At 41.7% G+C, this 21176-nt stretch overlaps 1 protein-coding gene across 32 annotated transcripts in view; it reads right to left on the bottom strand.

Annotated features, from left to right (window-relative positions):
• Ttn (titin) overlaps window positions 1-21176 on the bottom strand; it is a 271447-nt gene that overhangs the window by 159970 nt on the left and 90301 nt on the right. For 28 of the 32 annotated variants that reach the window (XM_085834746.1, XM_085834758.1, XM_085834754.1 and 25 more), the window contains 28 exons: window positions 20867-21150; window positions 20461-20748; window positions 20025-20312; window positions 17710-17991; window positions 17216-17494; window positions 16497-16778; window positions 16105-16383; window positions 15152-15439; window positions 14768-15046; window positions 14384-14662; window positions 14019-14297; window positions 12969-13256; window positions 12539-12826; window positions 11799-12089; window positions 9904-10191; window positions 9262-9354; window positions 8875-9160; window positions 7901-8084; window positions 7264-7353; window positions 6894-7161; window positions 6535-6795; window positions 4501-4710; window positions 4222-4299; window positions 4096-4122; window positions 3635-3694; window positions 3336-3419; window positions 1389-1463; window positions 426-479 (listed from right to left, as the gene is read on the bottom strand). In XM_085834746.1, the coding sequence (XP_085690872.1) occupies window positions 426-479; window positions 1389-1463; window positions 3336-3419; window positions 3635-3694; window positions 4096-4122; window positions 4222-4299; window positions 4501-4710; window positions 6535-6795; window positions 6894-7161; window positions 7264-7353; window positions 7901-8084; window positions 8875-9160; window positions 9262-9354; window positions 9904-10191; window positions 11799-12089; window positions 12539-12826; window positions 12969-13256; window positions 14019-14297; window positions 14384-14662; window positions 14768-15046; window positions 15152-15439; window positions 16105-16383; window positions 16497-16778; window positions 17216-17494; window positions 17710-17991; window positions 20025-20312; window positions 20461-20748; window positions 20867-21150 (6032 nt within the window). The remainder of the gene's footprint in view (window positions 1-425; window positions 480-1388; window positions 1464-3335; window positions 3420-3634; window positions 3695-4095; window positions 4123-4221; window positions 4300-4500; window positions 4711-6534; window positions 6796-6893; window positions 7162-7263; window positions 7354-7900; window positions 8085-8874; window positions 9161-9261; window positions 9355-9903; window positions 10192-11798; window positions 12090-12538; window positions 12827-12968; window positions 13257-14018; window positions 14298-14383; window positions 14663-14767; window positions 15047-15151; window positions 15440-16104; window positions 16384-16496; window positions 16779-17215; window positions 17495-17709; window positions 17992-20024; window positions 20313-20460; window positions 20749-20866; window positions 21151-21176) is intronic. The other 4 variants (XM_029473104.2, XM_029473115.2, XM_029473134.2 and 1 more) reach the window with 1 other exon arrangement.

The following is a 21176-nucleotide window of genomic DNA, read 5'->3' as shown; positions in this document are numbered from 1 at the left end:
ATTAACTAGGCAACGTGACAGTATCAAATGCCCTTTGCTCTTGATTTGAGGGTTTTCTTCTAGTGTCAAAAGTATAGATTCAATAGATAGTTTCACATTGCTATACATTCCATCATTTTACATGAACTCCAGTTTGGAGAGCTCCTTGCAACTCCCCATGAAGCATGACATCAACATTATTTATAAACCCTTAATATGTGTGTGGATTATAATGTAAAGCTTAGAAGGGACCCTTCCTTTTCCATCCATGGCTTCCTTTCCCCTGGAGGGGCACCAGAAAACAGTCATTGTTTCTAGCCTTTTTTCACAATGACCAAGGGGACTTGAAAATTTTACAATAACCTGGAAGCCTAATATTTAAAAACAATAAAGAGAATACTTCAGGAGTAAATTATAAAATGGCTAATAACTCCTTTTTTATTTACCTTTTGCTGGAATCATGGGAGTAGGAGGTGGAGGCTTCTTGGCAACTTCTGGGACTTCAGAAAAACAGAAAATGCATGTTTCCATTTAGACTGTGTGTTGTTTAATGTTTATTAATCTAGAGCATTATCGTTGTCCTTTGCATATGAATTATTACTAATGTAGCACGGCTTACAGGAGCAGCATAGAGCCCCCATCATCTCCAAACCAAGCTAATATGAGTTGCTATGACAAGTCAGGGTAACAAACTGTCCAGAGGCTGGGGTTTCATTCCAGTTTAGGCTGGTTTGAAACAATTCAAGCATAGAAGAAATAGCAAAGGAATGTGTAAAGGGTCTAGTGCTTAAAGCTCACGCCTTTGCTCTTTTCATTATTAACTTTAAAGTTCACCAAACACCCATGCTTTCAAAGTGACCAACCAGGAAAGCCCGTGTGATGGTCGGTGCCTGTGCCTGTGTTGGCCACTGGGTGGGAGGTTGCTGGGCTTTCCCTCTGTGTTAATAGGGTTAGAGCTGCTTTTTTACATTAGTCATATAAATGTCTTCCATACCCCTCCAAGATAAATTACATTTCTCCTAACTGTGCCACTTTCTGTCTTCAAATGGTAAGACAAGAAAACCAAGAAAGACCCTGAGCTGGGCTACAGGGGCAGCATTGTAGCACCAACCCCTGAACTCCTTCTGGGAGGGCATGGTCAGAAAGAGCAGTGGAACCTTGATTTGAAGGCCTCTCTCACATCATCAGCTGTAGACGGCAAGCATGCTCTGCTTGTGTCATTGGTTGCCAGAAGCAGGCATGGACTCGGGAAGGTAGAAATCCAAGAGTTTGAGGGACGAGGGGATTTCTTATCTCATGACTCCAACTCTTACCCCTTGTGTTTCCTACACTAAGTTTTCACAGCGAAAACCCTAATGCCATTTCTTGATTAAAAATTTATTTGACTTTTAAAGTTGATTATAATATACCTGGTGGTGGTGGGGCCTCTTCTTTGGGCTTTGCGACAACTTTTTTGGTATCTTTTTTCACACCCTTTTTGGTCACTAAAAAACAAACAAATAAATATTAGATATAAGTAAAGGTTTCAGGATAAGAGCAATATAAAATAAACCTTATTGTGAGATACTTGCTTCAGAAAAATCATGTACAAAAAAGTATGTGTGTGCATGAAAGAAAGAAAGAGAGAGAGAGAGAGAGAGAGAGAGAGAGAGAGATTGATTGATTGATTTTTGGATATATTTGGTAGAATATATACTGTGGCCTTATATATCCATTGATTGTATGGTGGATAAGAATTAGCATTATCAGATCAGGAGGAGAGCAGGTATGCCCTCTCCTCTGTGTTTCATTTGGGTGTGGAGATCAAAATTGTCAGGAGAACAGCAAGTGGAATAGGAGAATTAAAGTCCAACCCATGTCATATGTGTGGGTGCAGCTGCTGCTGCTGCAAGGGGGTATGCACTGGTCATGGCTCTGAGCCATGTTGCCTGTGGCTGTTAGCATTTGTGAGCAGGGAACACCCTGTGATTTTAAAAATCTGATTTAAACTCTCACGTTTTGCAATGAATACCAGCAGTCATGTTGACATTTCCCTTTAAAGGGGAAGCTTTTTTTTAAAACAGAAATTACTGCTTCTGACCACAGAAACATCATGGAATCTAAGTTATGATTTTTGATTATTCCTCTGTGCTGCAAGTACACAAAATATATTCAAGTATGCTCATATAAATTACAAATATGTTTCCTTCTTTTATTGAAAGTATATGGGCTGGAGAAGTGGCTCAGTGGTTAAGAGCACTGACTGCTCTTCCAGAGGTCCTGAGTTCAATCTCAGCAACCACATGGTGGCTCATAATCATCTGTAATGGGATCCAATGCCCTCTTCTGGCGTGTCTGAGGACAGCTACAGTGTAGTCACATACATAAAATAAATAAATCTTTTTTTTTTTTAGAAAAAAGGAAGTATACTAGGCACAAAATTGGATGAAAAATACTGAATTTCCTTGGAACTGGCTGAAAAATAGACCAAACATTTTAATATCAATTGCAGCGGGCATTAGAGGACTGACATGTCATTCCATGATGTTATTATAGTGGCAGTGACCAGGCTACAGGAAAACACGGCTTTGACCAGTAGATGTTTTATGGCTATGTTGAGAGAATCCTCCCAGCAACTTTGAATTTGTAGTCCTAAGAAGTCTTAGGCAAACTTCTGCCTGGGTTGTATGGCTTCAGGGAAGCAACTTAAGTATTTAGCATTTGAGATGGTCAATTCATTGTATGTTTAAGGGTTTGTCTGTTTCGTTCTGCTTCTGAGGCAGGATCTTACTATATAGTTCCATTTGGCTTGTCTTATGGGCCTTATGTTGGTGGCAACTGTCCTGTCTCTGCCTTCTGAGCTAGGAACTTAGCTCTTTATTAGTTACCTCTTTCCTTGGTTAACACAATAAAACACAAACAAATCCCCACAGAAGAGCCAGTCAAACATGTCAAAGGTATTCTTAGCTATATTTTTGCATAAATAGTATCTTACAACGAGTAGTTAGAAGTATAATTGAGGAGAAAACAAACCCCAATTTTCAGTTTTCTTCTTAACTAATATGATATATTTTCATAAGCTGCCCCACAAACTGGATTTATTATTATCATATTGATTGTTAGGCATAATAGTTAGCAGCATTAAAATAAATTTAATTTTAACTAATACCTAAGTGATTCCTTTGCAATATTTTAAAAGTAAACATAACATTTGGGTTAATCTGATAATTTTCAGAATTTCAAACCATGTAGCAGGAATAACATTTTCAAGTCAGTTCAACTTCTTGACCACAAGAGGGAGCACGAGTGACAGGAAGTCAACATTTTCAAGACCAGACTGGAATTCTAAGGTTTACCACTTCAGTTAAGTGTAATACCTTCAATTCGCTTTGCTGGCGGCTTCTTCTCTTCAGGTAATGGTAGCAAAAGAGGGATGGAAGGAGCAACCGCAGGAGGGATTTCTGAGAAGAAAAAAATACGTATCAGCATCATGCTTTAATTTCCTGTTTTATGAGACATCTCATGCATTTTGTTTATTAATTCAAGGGTTTAATCAGAACAACTGACACCAGTCTCTATTTATAACATTAGCCGCGTGTTCCTCCTGGTTCCACAGTGGAGACGATAAAGTAGAACCTTATTTCTCTATACCCAGATGCTAAGGCTAGGATCTTACCTTCCGGTGGGACAGCTCTGATGGGCATGGTTGGGATCGGAACTCTGGAATCGGGAATATCTGGAAGAAATGTGTAGTGATAAGTACTGGGGAGTTGATGACACATGTTCATTGTTCAGTCACTCCCAACAGCCCCATCGGGCATGCAGACGGGATGATATTCATGACGTAACACAGGTGCCACATAGTTCTGCTGCTCATGAGATCTTGCTTAATTCTCTAGTCACACCTTTGTGTGTTCCTAATAACAACTTCACTCTCTCCACTTCCCCAAATTCATAACGTATAACATTACTCTGCTTGAAATTATTTTTACCAAATAGCATTTTAGTGAAAAGAGAAGTGGTAACCTTGTGTATTTTAATTGGGCCTCTGTATTTATAAAAGCACACTCAACTCACTATAAGCAAAAATTAAATAATAATAGTTATATTGTATTATTATAGATAATAACAACTTACCAGGAGGCTTCATCTCAAGTTTTATTTCTGCAAAAGAAAAAGAGAGTGTTTTTAATATGTAGAACTCTCTGGGCAAGATGCTTGCTTTCAGGACTATAGCGTGGTCCCCACGGGGCCTGTCCTCACCTTTGGTTGTTAAGTACAGTTCTGCTGTGCTTCTTGCTTCGCCTCTTGGCTCCAGCCGAGCAATTACTGAATAGACACCTGGAGAGAATAGTCATCCTACGTTAGTCTCCTAATACACTTCTTTAGTTCAATATAAAGTGCTCACTTCTGTCTTTCCTTCTTGTTATAAAGTACGTCACAGAGGGTTGTAGAATGTAAGCATAAAGGTAGAAATATCAGTAGGCAGGTGCAGGTGAGGATTACGTTACATATTCACTGGCAAGCTGTCCGGGCAGTTACCTTCGTCATCTGGGGTCACATTGTGGATTGTCATGTAATGGCAGCGGCCGTCGTTTCTAAAGTTGTATTTCTGGCTCTCGGTCAGCTCTGTTGGTCCTTTGTACCAGGTAACTATGGCGTCGTCAAAGGACACTTCGCACTCGAAAGTAGCAGACTGATGCTCGCTCACCACAATGTTCTGTATGCGCTTTGTAAACTGAATGGGTTCGGCTGTTCAGACACAAAGGATGCAGAGTTAGATGGCACTGACAGAAATCTCTGCTGATGTGATTTCTCTCAGATACTTAAAGCTCTTGGTGGCTGAGCTGGGGTTTCATCATGTGGCTCAAGCAGGTCCCCACTGCCTTGGTCTTTCAAGTGCTGGAATTACAGGGTGGACACATGCACCACCAGACCCAGCGCAATTAGCTTTTTAAGGAGGGTATCACTGTTGAACCTGGGCCTCACAAAGAAGCGCTACGCCACCCTCATACTTTAATTTTTTTAATATTTTTTGAGATGAGGTATACCTAAGATTCGCAGGCTGACCTCAAACATTCTATCTTCCTGCCCCAGCCTCCTAGATACCCGGGATTGCAGGTCTGCGTTCCCATGCTTGGCTTCTATTTGTATTCACTTACAAAACAACAGAAAAGAATTGGAAAGCCAAATGCAAGAGCAGAACACAGAACACTAGTGACGCATTCTTGTATCAGTAACCACACGATTCCCAGACTTGGGGCCATTCTCAGAGAATGGATAGTGGACAGCATAAAGAAATGCCCAGGAGTCCTTAAAATATTCATATGAAGGAAATGCCGCAGGGAGATTTGAACCCAAACTCAAATTAAATTTCAAAAGCTGTTCATGAAATAGAAGGTTCATAACGGGGGTACACATAAACAATCCTACACTGAATTCCTTTGCAAACCCTTTCTTATCTTGAGAAAATTATTATTATTTTTTTTTGTTATTTAGGATCTAGAATTTTCTTTTCTATAAAGATTTCCCTGGGGAATGATTTCAAATTCAATGTGAAATTTGCAATTCTAAATTTCAGAGGATTCTCTGGAGTTCCGAGACCCACTTTCCAAGCACTGAAAGGTAAACACAAAGGCACCGTCCCCCTGCGGACAGCAGGCGCTTTTAGGAGCCGAACTAGGAGTGAGCAGACCTCCCCTCAGACGTGTGTGGAAGTCCGAGACTACACAGGTAACAGTGCCATGTGCATCCGGCAGACAATGATGCTCTGGTGAGCTTTGTCACTGATGAATCTATTTACAGCAATTACTTATTTAAAAATGACTAGCACTTAAAGCTTTACCCCAATATGAAGCCATTTTACTTTACACTTTTAACTTTAAAAACAAGGCACTAATATTCAGTGCAAAATAATTCAGAAACCTGAAATACCTCTGAACATAAGATTAATATAATTTTAATAATTAAAATGGTACTAAATTCTAAGACACAGTTAACAAAAAAACAAAACAAAACAAAAAAATAAACCTATCCCTGGATAACTTAAGGTTAGTTCCCAAAACTTAACAATTAAGAAATTATAGTATTGCTCTTTGAGTCAGAAATTGTGCTTCAGGGATTCAGACAGTAGGAATAGAATCTTTTAAAGGAAATCAATATATTTTTTTAAAAAGCCATTACTCATCATGTATGTTGTTAATGTGATCTATAAAATTTCATACCCTTAACATCAAAGTAAGTCCCCCCCCACAAAAGTAGCAATTCCTATTCACAGTTTCTTAGATTTATATTTACAACTTCTATCCCAAGATTTTATTCTCGGAACCATAGTCATAAATAGGAAAATTATTAACTTTAGCTTTTAAGAAGAAACAACCATTTTAAAAAATCATGTTAGTCTACATTAAAATCCTATTTTGGTTGAATATTTTCCTTTGGAATCTATGAGTTTTGACCCAAGGACGAGTGTGTCATACGTGTAGGAGGGTTTGTTTGAGGTGAGACTGCAGGGGCCTGCACAGCACTTGCTGATGCTTGCTGCTCCACCAGTAACTCTGTCCAGGTTTCACCCACCTTCAATTCTGAGCTCCGCTGAAGTTTCGAGGTCTTCGTGCTTGCAGGTATATTGACCCTGGTCCTCTGCACGGACATCGGCAATGGTCAGCTTGTGGACTTTGTGTTCCACTTCCGTTTTCACTCTGCCTTGAGGTTTAAGGACTCTGCCATTTCTGAACCACTCAGATTTCACATTTGGTACAGAAAACTGACATGTCATGGTACAAGTCTGGCCTTCCTTCAGAGTAACGTCCTGGAGATGCCGCTCCCAGGCCGGCTCTGTTGTAACACAGAAACGCACGTTGCTCAGCATCAGCACCATACGCTGATGTGCACAACAGCATTCTCACAAGGCTTTAAAATGGGTTCTCACTCACCGATCACAGTTAGCTTGGCACTAGCGATGTGGGGACCACAGACCAGCCGGTAATTGCCCTGATCTTTAGGCTGACAGTTTTTGACTCTGAGTGTGTGCCGGTCACCATCGATGTTTATTTCATATTTGTTACTGGGCTCTAGCTTTTCAGTCCCTTTGTACCAGGAGAGCTTGATTTCTGGATAATTAATCTTAATGTCAATTTCAAAGATGGCATCATTATCTTTCAGAACTGTCTGATTTTCAATATCCTTGATCAAAGTGACAGGCTAGGAGAAGAAAGAATTAATACGTGTTAGTGTTAGTCACTCCTTCCCTATAATTCCCAGTGATAAGTCTGTACATTTTATTATTAACATAATTCATTTTACCTCTGTCTGTGTCAGCCTTTGCTGAATAAATGCTACAAGTTCTTCAAATTCCTTTTCATCTCTTTCTGACTTCTCGAGTTCCTCGATTTCCTGATTGCGGGGGTGGGGGGAGAAATAATATATTAGGAACAAAAATTTGAATTAGCAGGTACATGGCTATGCTTGGCCTCCAGTCCTTAAATTTTTAAAAAATTTTATGTGTATTGGTGTTTGTTAAAGATTTATTTTTATTTATGTGTATTGGTATTTTTAGCGATTTATTTTTCTTTTCCGTGTATGTGTGTTTTGCTTGACTGAGTGATGTACACCATCTGAGTATGGAACTGGCAGGAGCTAGAAGAGAGAGCATCAGATTTCCTGGAACCAGAGCCTAGACAATGGTGAGCTGCTATGTGGGTGCTGGGAATTGAACCCTGGTTCCCTGGAAGAGCTGCCCATGTTCTTAACCGCTGAAACATCTCTTCAGCCCTCTGGCTTCCATTCCTGATGTCCCTTACGTTACAGTATCATTTATAATTAGGTTACAATAAATTGCCTCCTAGAAATTTAGTGTCCTGGGAATTTGAGGCATTCAGCTGATATGAAAGACGGTTGCTGTCTCAATCCCTTAGGGCATAGTGGCAACAAAGGGCCATACCAGTCTGTGAGTCTCTTCTTCCTGACTCTGTTTCAGCAGCTCGAAGGCTTGGAGGAGGCCCCGGAAGTCGGTGATTCCGTACATGCGCGCGTACTTCTCATACTCCTTAGGATCCACATTTTTGAGAAGCTCCATGATATCAATTTCCTCTTCTTCCCCAGATCCTTTCTTGAGGGCTGGAGTCCTAAAAGAGAAAAAAAATAAGTTAGGATCCATCGTTTGTCTTCTGCTTAGGAGTCTGAGCTGTCTGTCATGACCTAAGATGGTCTGTCTCAGTATTTTTCCTCACTAGGCAACAGTTTCAAGCTCTTCATTAAGAAATATTTTTTAAAGAAATAAGTTGTTTAAATTTATATCACAAAGTTATAAATAAAGAGAAATAAATTCTTTATTCAGAAATGATTTTACATGCTAATTTTACCACTTTGAAAAAAACAATAAGTTAGTTTGGTGACAGAATGGGTTAATGGTGGGCTGTTTTGCAGTGTTGCAATGTGATCAGTGAGTTGAAGAGGAATGAATACAGGAGCGTGTTCACTAGCCTCATAACCAGGAGCTCCATTAATTATGGCTACATTAAATATCAACAGAAAACTTTATTTAAATATCACGTCATGAAAAAGAACTGTGAAAAGGTGAGTGATTCAATAACTTAATAATTATGGTGAAACACAAGTTATTTCGAAATCATTGATTATGGAAATGCCTAAAATTATTGATCTATGAAACTGTAGCATTTTAAAAAAAAAACTGTAAAAGCAAGTCTTTCAGACTTGGACACAGAGCATTTAGGCATTTTCATTTTGCCTAAAAGCTTCTAGATGTGTCTCATTCTCTGTTTCTTATTATCATTCTAAAACAAATACCATCACACTAAATTCCACCCACTGACAAGCGATGAGTCTTGGCAGTAGCTCATCCTGAAGGGCTCTGTGAGAATAAGAAGTCCTCTTCACAGTTCTGACAGGACTTACTTTTTCAGCATCGCGCGAAGATCACCTTCAATCTTCTCTTGTTTCTTTCTTTCGTCCACCTGTAGGTTGACGTTGCTTTCAATTTCACCGTGCTTGTTAAAGGCAACGCAACGGTATAAGCCAGAATCGGTTTTTGTGGTGTCACGAATCTCCAGCTTCGCTTCGTCGCCCTTTTGATGGATAAGAATGCGACCCCCTTGGTTCAGCTGCCTCCACTTCCCTTTCGTCCATTTGACATTCGGGATCGGGTCACCTCCAACTTTTGCAATAAACGTGGCAGTGGTTTCTAAGGAGTGGTGAAAATAAATGTATTAAAAAAATCAATCTTGCTGAATGGGTGCTCATGAAATTGAACCCCTAGCCCTCTACAGGTGATCGGACACTTACTTTCCACTACTCTGATGCTCTGAGGCTCCGACACGAAGAACAGTTTTCCATCCACGGCTGCCTTCTTGGCTGCTGGGGCTGCGGCTGGTTTCTCTGAAACACACATGTCCATGCTTTGTTAGTACGAAAACTTGAAAACTGTAATAAATATTCTGGTGTGTAAAACTTTAAGAGCTTTGGGGTGTGCTCCCCAAACTCACTAGCTGTGAGTTATTAGTGACAAAGCCGTTTCATAGAGTCATTCTAGGGATGGCTACAGGAGGTTGAACTTGAATGGACTGCTAGCATCCAATCTGGGATTTATAGACTTTATTGTACAGATTTCCTCTAGGCTATGACAGCAAGCTATTTCACATCATAGCATCATAGCATCATTTTGGGAACTACACTGAATATATCCTTGTGGATGTGCTGTGAGGGTTTCAAGAAGTAGGCTGTTGAACTCTGGGTAACTTTAAATACTTTGTATCGAGAGTCTTTCCATTAAATCATTGGATACTTTAACTATGAGGGCGACAGATTACAAATGGCAAATAACCTGCCTCTAACACCTCTAACTCCATTCTTATTTAAGTTACAATGAACTAACCACCCTGGGCAGTTTCTGTCTTAATGTTCATCACACTTTCTTGGTATCTGTACCTTTAATGGTCACTTTGCACTTGGAAGTGTCACTTCCAGCCACGTTGGAAGCCTTACACACGTAGTCTCCTGAATCTGCTTTAGCTGTCTCCTTGAGTTCCAGCACAGCGGTTCCGCTAGCAAAGCTGAAGCTGCACCTGTCTGAAGGCTTTATCTCCCTACCAGCTTTCAACCACTGGATCCGAATGGGCTCGGAGCCCTGCACGTGGCAGCTGAGCTGTACAGAATCACCTTCGCTGGCCGTGACCGGGGCAAGGTGCTGGTCAAACACAGGCGGCTTCTTAGGCTCTGGAATTGAAAAGGCGTTTTTCATGAGGAGGACAGAGTCACAAAGGAAATGTACAAAGGGAACAATAGCTTTCCCCACAGGTGATAGTAGACACTGTGGTGAATGGAATTATAAGTCAGAATCTGTTCCTCTTTGAGCAGTTGTTCACTTTTGTTGGGGTTAAAAAAAGAAAGAAAGATAGATTTAAAAACAAGCAAAGAACAGCTGCCAAGCTGTCCACAAACCAACACAGCATCTGTGTCCTGATTAAGCTCCACAAATACTATGCTGGCACTGCTATCAATGGCTGTGCAATGCAGCATGATTTTGGTTATTTAAAAACTACAGGCAGCAGCATTTTTACAAAACTCTAAAGCCTAAAGGCTTATAAGGGCATTCTGCACACTTAGAGCAGTGATTGTAAACTCCCGTGGAAGAAAGCCACCATCAGAGTTATGGAAATGCCCAAATCTTAATGGATTTTTTTCTAATGTCCAGTTTTAGATTTAAAAAAAAAAAAATCTACAGTTACTCTAAAAAAAATTATCCAGATCTAGACCAAAGAAAGTAAGAGTCAAAACTCAGTGTTCAAATGAGAATGAACAGAGACTTGGGTTCCCTGACCAAATGAACATGCCTGATGTCATGTTCTGTCACAGCGATTGAGACTGTAGCCAAAATAAGGCAACATTCCTGATTACAACTTCTGGTATCTCCTGCTTCGGTAAACCTCTGCATGAACATAGACTCAGAGTTCCAAAGAAAGCCATCCAACAGCAAAGCCATCGTGAGAATAAATTGCCCCTAAAAACAAACTTTCAATTTTCATGCATGCACTGAAACTATATGATAATCTTTGAATTTGTAGGCAAGGCAACCCAGTAATGCTAAGCTGTTTGTTCACAATGGTAACCTACTAATGATATTAGCTCATCCTGCATGCTCTGAGGTGGCCTGCAGCTCACCTGCTGCGACCATGGCATGCTTTCCCAGAAAGTGGGCTTGTGCAATAATTATGGCAGTCTATAAACTTTTATCTGTCTGAAGTATTTATAGTTGGAAAACCGTATAAGGAAGATTTAAAATGAGGGAGACTGCTTCCTTTCTTAAAATAAGAGCTTTGTGTTTATCTTTTATAATATGTAATATTCTTCTCCCCAAATCCTCGTTTTTGGATCAAAATTTACCATTTTGTCTGGTATTACTATTCAATTTTAGGCCAGAAGATAAGAGCATTATATACTAAACAATTATTCTTTACAAGCAAAAGCAAATGCTTATTATTATACCTGGGAATAAGCAGAGTAAAGTATAATACGCTGTGATAGGGTTTTTTAAATGTGCAAAATAAATGGATTTCATCAAAATACCTGTTGCTTGTACACACATGTCAAAGAAGGCTCTGAATTCGAGCTATGTGAGAGGATTTGACCTAGAAATCTGACATCTGAGTCCCCCTTACAGGGGGTAACATCACAAAATTATGAATAATATGTTTTTAGCAAATGTGGAATTATGGCAATCCATTAAATAATAACATTTTTGTTTGGGGCTCTACACTGAGACTTCAGCACATGGAAGTGTATGAAGGAGAACACGGCAGGCCAGAGCTCTGAAGAGGACTAACCTTTGATGACAATGGACGATGTGCACAGGGCAGAGCCTGCGTCATTTGTCGCCTTGCAGGTGTATAAGCCTGCATCGGCCATGCTGGCCCTCTTCACCTGCAGCAGCAGTGCGTTGTTCTTGAACATGATCTCACAGTTGGAGGTCGGGTGGATCTCTACATTATTTTTGTACCAAGCAACGGTGATGGGCTGGGACCCTGCCACACGCCCTTCCAGTTTGAACGAGTTCCCTTCTGTCTCTTCTACCGTCTCAGATAGCTTTTTGGTGAAACTCGGTGGGATGAGGCGCTCTGTAAGAAATAAAAAAGATAAATGAAAAGGACATAGAGCTAAATTATTACTATGAGGCTTTCAAGAGAAAGGAGTCCTGCTTTAATTAAATATCACGGATAACTAGTCACATCCAGCATAGCAAGTCATGCTCTGGAGTGACTCCTCTACCCATAGCTAATTCTCGGCAGTTTTCTGCCACATGGCTGATAGAAATGATACAGGAGCATTTACAGAACCAGGGATTTGTAAGAAGAAAACTTGGTTCATGGTTGAGGAGGACATGTTAGCTTCTAGGAAATACAGACTGAATGACATCAGTGTTTCCTTGTAAAACTGGAAACATTTTCATGTTATTTATTTTCAGACGCTTCCTAGACATCTACCTATCATAAGAGACCTAGTGTTGTTAAGGCTGATACTCTCAAATGACTGCCCTCCATTGGGCCCCATGCAAAATAAACTCTACCTTTTATATTGAGTTGGGCTGTGCAGGAATCTTTTCCCACTTCATTGACGGCATAGCAGGTGTACTGGCCAGAGTCACCTTTGTCCACTTTGACGATGGTCAGGTGTGCACTGTTTTCCAGATAGCTGATCTGGTAGTTTCCACCACTTCTTATCTCTCTGTTGTCCTTGGCCCAGGTGACCTTAATGGGCTGTGTTCCCATGACATGGCATTCCATGTCAGCACTTTCTCCCACGACAGCATTCACAGGGGCCAGAGGGATATCAAAGAAGGGTGGGTTCTTCCCCTCTAGAGAAAGACCACAAGGACAAGGCTTCAGGTTCCAGCCTTCGGCTATGCCCATTGAAGAAACAGCAGTGTTTTCTTTTAAACTTTGTATGAGATTACAAAAATTTCCATTATAGCAACAGATGTCTAAGGATCCACAAACCTGTGAGGATGAGTTTGGCGCCTGAAGAAGCAGAGCCGATGGGGTTTGTAGCAGTGCAAGAGTACTGGCCCGAGAGACTCCTGTCTGTCTTAAAGATGTTCAGAGTGGCGACGTTGTCTAAAAATGATGTCTGTACATTTGGGCTGTCTTTCAACGGCTTGCCATCTTTGTACCAAGATACAGAGATGGGCTCGGACCCACTTACGGCACATTCAAAAACCACTGGCAATCCCACGGTCTCTTGCACGTCTCTTAGTTGTCGAGAAAAGGATGGCGGAAGTTTTTGCTCTGTAGGGACAGGGTTACAGCAATGAACGCAGCTGGATACCTTAAATGGAGTCATAGCCATTCTGCCAATGTACAGGAAATGTCTTTTAAAATATGAGGGGGTACTGAGAGGTCTCGAACTGGAGATGGAAAGCAGCATGTGAGGTTTTGGGAGAAAATGTTAAGTAGGAGGTACAAAGCAAAAGAAAACAAAACACCTATAAGCTAACAAAATGTTCATCAGCTAGAGGCCTCTCTGCCACCCAGCCGAACCTCCTGCTTGTTAGATCACCTTCTAGCAACTTGAATAAGACAGGTATGGGGTAAATTTAAAAATAGAAGTCACTTGTATTTCTTTAAGGTTTATAGAGGTAAATGGTAGCGTGATCTTTCCAAGTGAATATTTGGTCATCTCCCTGTATACAAAGGGCATAGAAAGAGAGGGGCCAGGTGTGGCAGCCCAAACCTATAATCTCAGAGGCAGAGGTAGGAGGCTGGTTCATGAGTTTGAGATCAACCTATTCAACCTGGTCTACCTAGTGAGTTTCACCCAATAAAATACAGCAAGAGTCCCAGAAAAACAAGGTAAAACAACCAATCACTCAATAAATAAATAAATAAATAAATAAATAAATAAATAAATAAATAAAAAAGGTGAGTTGCTAATTCTAACTGTACTTAAGCTAAAAGAAAAAAAATAGCATTTTGATTCTCTGCTCACTGGGGATTTTAAATGTTTCAAAGGAAGCATTGATCCACTTACCTTTACCCTATTGTGCTCACCTTGAACGGTCAGGAAAGTTGATGAAGAAACTTCGCCTACACTGTTCTCAGCCCTGCAGATATATTCTCCGCTGTCGCTGCTATCAACCTGGGTGAAAACCAGTGTCGCAACGTTGTTCTTAAAATGCATTTTGCACGTGGCAGTGGGTCTGAGCTTTGTGTCTCCTTTATACCAGGAGACCCCAATCTCGGGAGTTCCAGCAAGCTGGCATTGTAGAGAGGCAGAGTCACCAACCGTCACCTTCACAGGCTCCAACTGCTTGACAAAATACGGTGGTTCTGCAGTAAAAGAGATAAGCAGCCGTGAAGGACCAGTCAGGACCACTGCCTGGGTACAAGACTGTGAACGTGCAACCCAAACCAACCTAGAATCAGGATCTGGGCGGAGCAGGAGTCCTTGCCAGAAGCGTTTTCAATGTAGCAGTTGTACTGCCCTGAATCTTCGACAGTGCTGCTCAGAATTTCTAGGATGGCTGATTTTTCGGTTGTGGTAATATTACACCGTTGGGAAGCTGTGACATTTATGCCATTTTTCTTCCATGTAACAGAGATTGGAGGAGTTCCAGAGAAGGTCCCTTCGAGAATCAGGGGCTTGCCTTTCTCTATGCTGTAGTCATTGAGTCGCTTCACAAATATGGCTGGGGCTGGGGTGAACAAATTGATAAAATAAAATCAAACACACATACACACACACACACACACCGAAGGCTGTGTGAGAGTCAGTTGTGTAAACAGAATAGCAAACCAACCTTTTACAAAGAGACGTGTTGTGCAGGAAGCCCTGCCAGCCTCGTTACTAACTATGCAGGTGTATTCTCCGCTCTGGGATGTATCCACATCAAACAGCTCCAGTTCAGCCACCGAGTCCTGCAGAGACACATTGCACCTGGCCCCAGGCACAAGCTCGCTGCTACCTTTGAACCAGCTGACAGTGAAAGGAGGTGAGCCTTTGACAATGCTTGTGAATGTGACATTACTGCCAGTTAAGACATCCATCGGGTCAGGTTTCTGAACGAAAGATGGTGGCTCTAAAGAAAGAAAGCACAAAGTTGGGGAGACGTTTAACGTTGGCGGACTTGGATGGCTCAGTCCCGCGTGTGGTGTGGCTGTATGTTACCGAATGGTGCACTGACCTCGTACAGTCAGAGGGGCACTACACTCGTCAGAGCCTGCCACATTGGTAGCTATACATGTGTAGTCACCAGCGTCAGCTTCCTCCAGCATGTTCACCGTCAGGGCACAGGTGTTGTCTGTTAGTGTGGTCTGGTACTTTCGGCCACTGCTGATCTCATTCCCTTCATGGAACCACAGGACAGAGATTGGGGGTGACCCATACACTTTGCACTCCATCACCACAGAGGAGCCCGACAGACCGTTCGTCTCTTTCAGTTTTCTTGTGAACGAGGGAGGGATGATTCGATCTGAGAAGGACAAGAACAAACAAAGCAAGGGGCGTCAATTATAAAGTGACTTGGAGAGAACTGACCCTTTGATGGGACATCCCTAGATCTGTCTGACTCTTTTCTCTTCTTCCTCTTGCGCCGGGTCCCGGCTTGCTCTGGCCCATACTCTTTTTTTTTTTTTTTTTTTTTTTTTTTTTGTTGTTGTTGTTTCTCATTACAAGATGGTTATAAGCCACCTTGTGGTTGCTGGAATTTGAACTCATGACCTCTGGAAGAGCAGTCAGTGTTCTTAACCACTGACCCACCTCACCAAGCCCTGTCTGGCTCTTTTGAAAGAGTCCCTAAATGCTGCCCATGGGATTATGCAAGGGAAAGCCTGGAGAGTAAGTCTGTATAAGTTGGCTTCATAGAGGATCTGCTCTTTTTTGTGGTAATGAGTCCTTTGTGATGGCTTTTCCCTGCCCAGCATCCAAGCACAGGACTTACTTCTACGATACTCTTAGAGACTCTTCCCAAAGAAAGGGATGCAATTTTGGGTTTCCTTCTATTTGTCTAAGTCCCTGCCTCTGACCCGCTGCATCCGGTGATGTAAGCTGCATGCTGCCCTGTGCAGAAGGAGCTTCACTCCATTCAGGGCAATTGGGGTCTTCGCTGTCATAAAGATGAACAAACCAGCCACCAACCTGAGACTTGAATGGAGACTTTGCAGCTGTCTTTGCCGACAGGGTTTTGCACTTCAAAGCTGTATACCCCACTGTCGCCAGGTGCCACATTGATGATCTTGAGGCCAGACACCTTGTTGAAGAAGCTTATTTTATATTTGTTGTCACTCGTGAGCTCCTTTCCGTCCTTAAACCACTTGGTACTAAGCTCAGGTGTTCCTGATACCGTGCACTCCAAGGTACAGGTGTCTCCTGTGGTCACCTTAATAGATTCTGGCTTTTCCACAATTGCAGCAGGCTCTGAAAGAGATGGAAACCATACCATCATTTAAAGTAAAACTGAAGAAAGAAACTAAAGGAGACCCAGACCTGCGTGCACTTCCTGTATTCATGAGGACTCCCTCTTGACTGACCGAGCACTGATAGCGTGGCGTAGCACTCCTGCATCCCAGCATCGTTTTTAATCTGGCAGGTGTATTTCCCAGCATTGGCTGGTTCTGCTCTTGAAAACTGGAGGGTGGCGATGTTTTCAGAGTAAGAAATCCATATGTTGTCACTCTCTCTAACAATTTCCCCTTTGTCTTTGAACCACGCCACTGAAATTGGCTCAGCGCCTTCAATTGTTGTCTGCAGCTGGACTTCTTTGCCAATGATCGTAGAAATGTCGGTGAGCTTCTTCACAAATTGTGGTGGTGCTGAGGAGGGGAAACAGGGAGACAGCACTTCAACATTTATGGGACTGATAGTATAGCCTTCACATTATGAATGTGAGAAATCATCTTTGTGGTAATGCATCATTAACAACAATATATAATTGTTTTATATATATATATGTATATGTGTGTGTATAAATGTAGTTAGAAATATGTAATACATTCATATATAAGATATACATATATAATATATATATATGCAATATATAATATATATGCAATATATATTATATATATATATACACACACACATGCACAATATATACTTAGTTAAAGAAAGGAAGTAGACAGAGCATGGAAGGTTTGGATAGAATAAATTGTTAGGGATAAAAATAAATACCACACAATAACCAAGGTGGGGGTACAGTACTAAAATTAGAAGGAGACCAGTAAGCTGAAGAGAATGAAACGGCGCTTACCTTTCATAGTGACAGAGCCCACACAGGTATCACTCCCAACATCGTTTGTGGCTTTGCACTGGTATTCCCCGATGTCTGCCGTGTCTACGTTCAGGATATGGATGCTCGTGAGCAAATTCTCAGACATAATCTTGTACTTCTTCCCACTTCTGAGTTCTCGCTTGTCTTTATGCCAAGAAATTTGAAAGGGAGGTGTCCCCTGAAGCTCACACTCAAGGTGAACATCGGCTCCTTTAAGTGTCTCAACCGGAAAAGGCTTTTTGCGGAACATGGGTGGTTCTAGGATTGGGGGCGGGGCAGGAAAGAGAAAATTCAGATGAACTTCATATTTAGACAAGCGTAAGAATTAGCTTTCTATTTTGTTAGAGTCCCCTTCCCCCTTTTTATTGTATCCTTGAACAGTTTTAAAACATCATCAGGAGGAAAATAAAACTGAGAGCATAGTGAACTGTAGAAGAGCAGATGTGCAGAGTGGGGGTGGAACGAGGTCTGACCTTTAACCTTCAGGGAGGTGCTGCTGCTGGCGCTCCCTGCTGCGTTGCGAGCCTCGCAGGTATAGTCCCCGCTGTCTTCCACACTGAGACTCTGCATCTCCAGGATGGCCACCGAGTCCTCGAATGACATCCGGAATTTACTGCTTTCTTGAATCTCCACCTCATCCTTATACCACAAAACCTTGATTTCTGGAGACCCGCCTATTTTGCACTCGTATCTTGTATACTCATCCTGCTTCACGATCCGTGATTGGTCTAGCTTTTTAATGAACCTGGGGGGTTCTAAGGAACCACAAGGAAAAGCACAAGGCAAGGGACAGAAAAGACAGGCGTGTTACAAGAGGAGGTGAAGGAAGAAATCTGTCAGAGTGGACTTCATCTACAGGAGACAAGTTCATTTGATGTAGTTTAGGGACGGCTAGTTAAAGTGATATCTGAGGAGAAAAATCCCTAAATGAAGTAAGTGTACATTTGTGAATGCCTATAATCTAACTGTGGCTCGAGGAAGAAGCAGCCCGCTTCCCAGAAACAGAGCTATCTTTGTAGGCCTGAGCCCACAGGCAACATCTCAGAAACCCTTTGAGGTTCCCAGGAGGGAGAGACCGATTTCCCTGTGTGTGAGTCTGTGGAAATTATAGCTTCAAAGGTATACATTCTGTAGCATACACAGCCAGAGCAAAAGTGATCATATGTCTTACGATTTTAAAGCACAGTTATCTCTGATATGCCTTCAATAGCTATATCCCTTCAGCGTCCATCATTTCCTTGAAGTGAGTTAGAACAATGTTCTTAAACATTCGTGCTGACATGTAAAGTGGTTAGTTGTCTCACAGTGCAGAAGGGTCTTGATCACTAATCTAAATTTTACGATGCTTATGAACTACTGCTCCAAGAAGCATAAAAATACTAAATACAGCCGTCTATAAATCTATAAGTCTTGATATTCAGCTGTGAAACATAACATCTTCGTGCATAACACTGGGTGTTGTGGTATTTACATCCTATGAGGCAGGCATACATAACGGTATCTTAGCAATCTGGAGCCCTGCTTGGCTTCAGGTACGTACATACAGCTTCTCCAACAATGCACTTAACAACCCAAGACTCTACCTATATCAAGCTGCATGTTCACTGCTCTTCAAACAAAGTTGTGTTAACTTTGATCTAAGATTCCCTAGCAACTCTTAATAAACCTCCCTTTTTGTGGTCAAATGCACCCAGATATATAGCCTGGAGCTAGAGGCAGTGAGTCAATTCAGCCTTCATGGATTTGGGGTGCATGTGCACTAAGACAAATTGTGCCCTCAAAATGGACTTCTAGGAGAAATCCTTTATTTGTGCCTATACATGGTTGGACATGCATATGATTAAAATTAAATGCATCTTTTTAGGAATGGACATGGGTTATGGGCTTACATAACCCATGCCTATCAATCACAACAAAACTATCCAGACCCTAGACCTAGCAACCAGATTTTCCTCTTCTTTCTGGCCCCATAGACAGAAGTCCTAAGCAGTGACCAGGGGGCTCCTGAGTAAATAGCACTCATTGTCACTGTCATCTTGCAGGGTATCAAGCATGGACTTTTACATGACCTTTGAACAAAACTCTATTTCCATATTTTGCTATTTGTGTGTGCTTATTCGATTCTTTGAAGAAGATGCCAAGAACTTGGAAACTCCTGGTCCAGATGGCAGGCCTGAGTAATACCTAGTCCCCTGACTTCTGCTATTCATGAAGCATAGCTGGTAGTGGAAAATAAGTTAGCCTTACAGTTGGCCTGATTCTACTTGAAGGACTTGGTAGTTTGGGATGGTGCTATGTTCAGAGGGTGACAAATTCACTAACTTACTAAGTACTGCAGAAAATAGGTCCTTTGAAGTAATTAAATATTTTTCCCTCTGATAACTTCTTTTCATATAATTCTAGGGAAATGTCCTGTTCATTTTCTCCTTAGTCTTTGAAAATATATTTTCTAGTTAATATTTCTGTGATTTTTCTACTTTAGAAACAAATTCAAGATATTTTCCCATTTAGAAGATCCTGGATTCATTTGTGACCCCTCTCTTCCTTCTTCCCTCCCTTTTTCTTCATTTTCTGCATCTCATTCTGTATTATGATATTAGGGCTCCAACCTGGCATGTCCTTATACATGCCAAACAAGCACTGTACCTTCTAGCTGTACCCATAGCCCTCATTTGATGGTTTCTAATAACTATGCGCGCACACACACATACACATACCATGTCACCCATCAACATTTCAAGACATGGATAAAATGGAAGAGATCTTGGCACTTCACTCTAAGGAGTACCTTGTACACCAAGTTGAGCAGAACAAGAGTCCTTTCCAGCCACGTTGCTCGCGTAGCAGGTATACTGTCCAGCATCACCTTTGGCTACTTTGAGCACTGTCAGAGTGGCAGTATTTTCCACCAGAGTCATCTTGTAGTTGCCTCCAGGGCGAATCTCACGGTTATCTTTAGCCCAGGTGATTTTGATCGGTGCTGTTCCAGTGACATGACATTTAAAAGAACCACTTTCACCAAGAGCAAGGTCTACTGACACAGGCTTTAAGTCAAAGAAGGGAGGCACTTCATGTTCTGGAAAGAATGAAGACCAACAGGTCAAGGTCAGTTTCCATCCTCCAAGATTAGGAATAGAAACCAAATAGCACCAGTCCTTTGGTGGCCCAAGGAAGTGAAGCTGTATTGTGATGAAGAGGACAGTACGATGAGTTAACCAACTCACCTGAGAGAATGAGCTTAGCACTGGACGAAGCAGTCCCAAGCGGATTAGAAGCTGAACAGTTATACTGACCAACGTGGCTCTGATCAGTTTGCAAAATCTGAAGAGTGGCAACGTGATGAACAAAAGACATCTGCAAATTAGCATCGTCTTTCAAAAGTTCACCATCCTTGTACCAAGACACCTGAAGAGGTTCCGAGCCATTGATTCGACATTCAAAAGCAACTGGGAAGCCAAGAGTCTCATGGACATCTTTCAGCTTTCTCGCAAAGGAAGGTGGAAGTTTACGCTCTGGAAAGAAGTTATAGACAATCCTTACTTGTAACAGCATGTATCTATCCACCAAGAGCTCTTAATAAAATGGATCTGTCAACACACAGTAAGACTTGTCAAGCAAAGCCATTATCACCTTTGATAACCAGCACGGCAGAAGAAGCAACAGCCCCCACGCTGTTTTCTGCCTTGCAGGTGTACTCTCCCACATCACTGTGGTCCACCTTGTTGATGACTAAGGAGGCCACATTGTTTTTGAATTGCATCTTATATGCAGGAGCTGACCGTAGCTTTGTATGTTCCTTATACCAAGAAATCCTGATCTCAGGGGTTCCATCCACTTTACACTGTAAAGTTACGGGCTCTCCAATAGCTGCTTCCACATGTTCCAGGGGTTCGATAAAGTAAGGTGGTTCTAAGGTACAAAGGATGGCAAGCAATCTGTT

Source organism: Mus caroli, unplaced genomic scaffold (assembly GCF_978045245.1).
Source record: "Mus caroli unplaced genomic scaffold, Mus_caroli_1 scaffold_2, whole genome shotgun sequence".
NCBI lineage: Eukaryota > Metazoa > Chordata > Mammalia > Rodentia > Muridae > Mus > Mus caroli.
The sequence above is the reverse complement of the archived record's forward strand: the minus strand, read 5'-3'. Positions and strand labels throughout refer to the sequence as shown.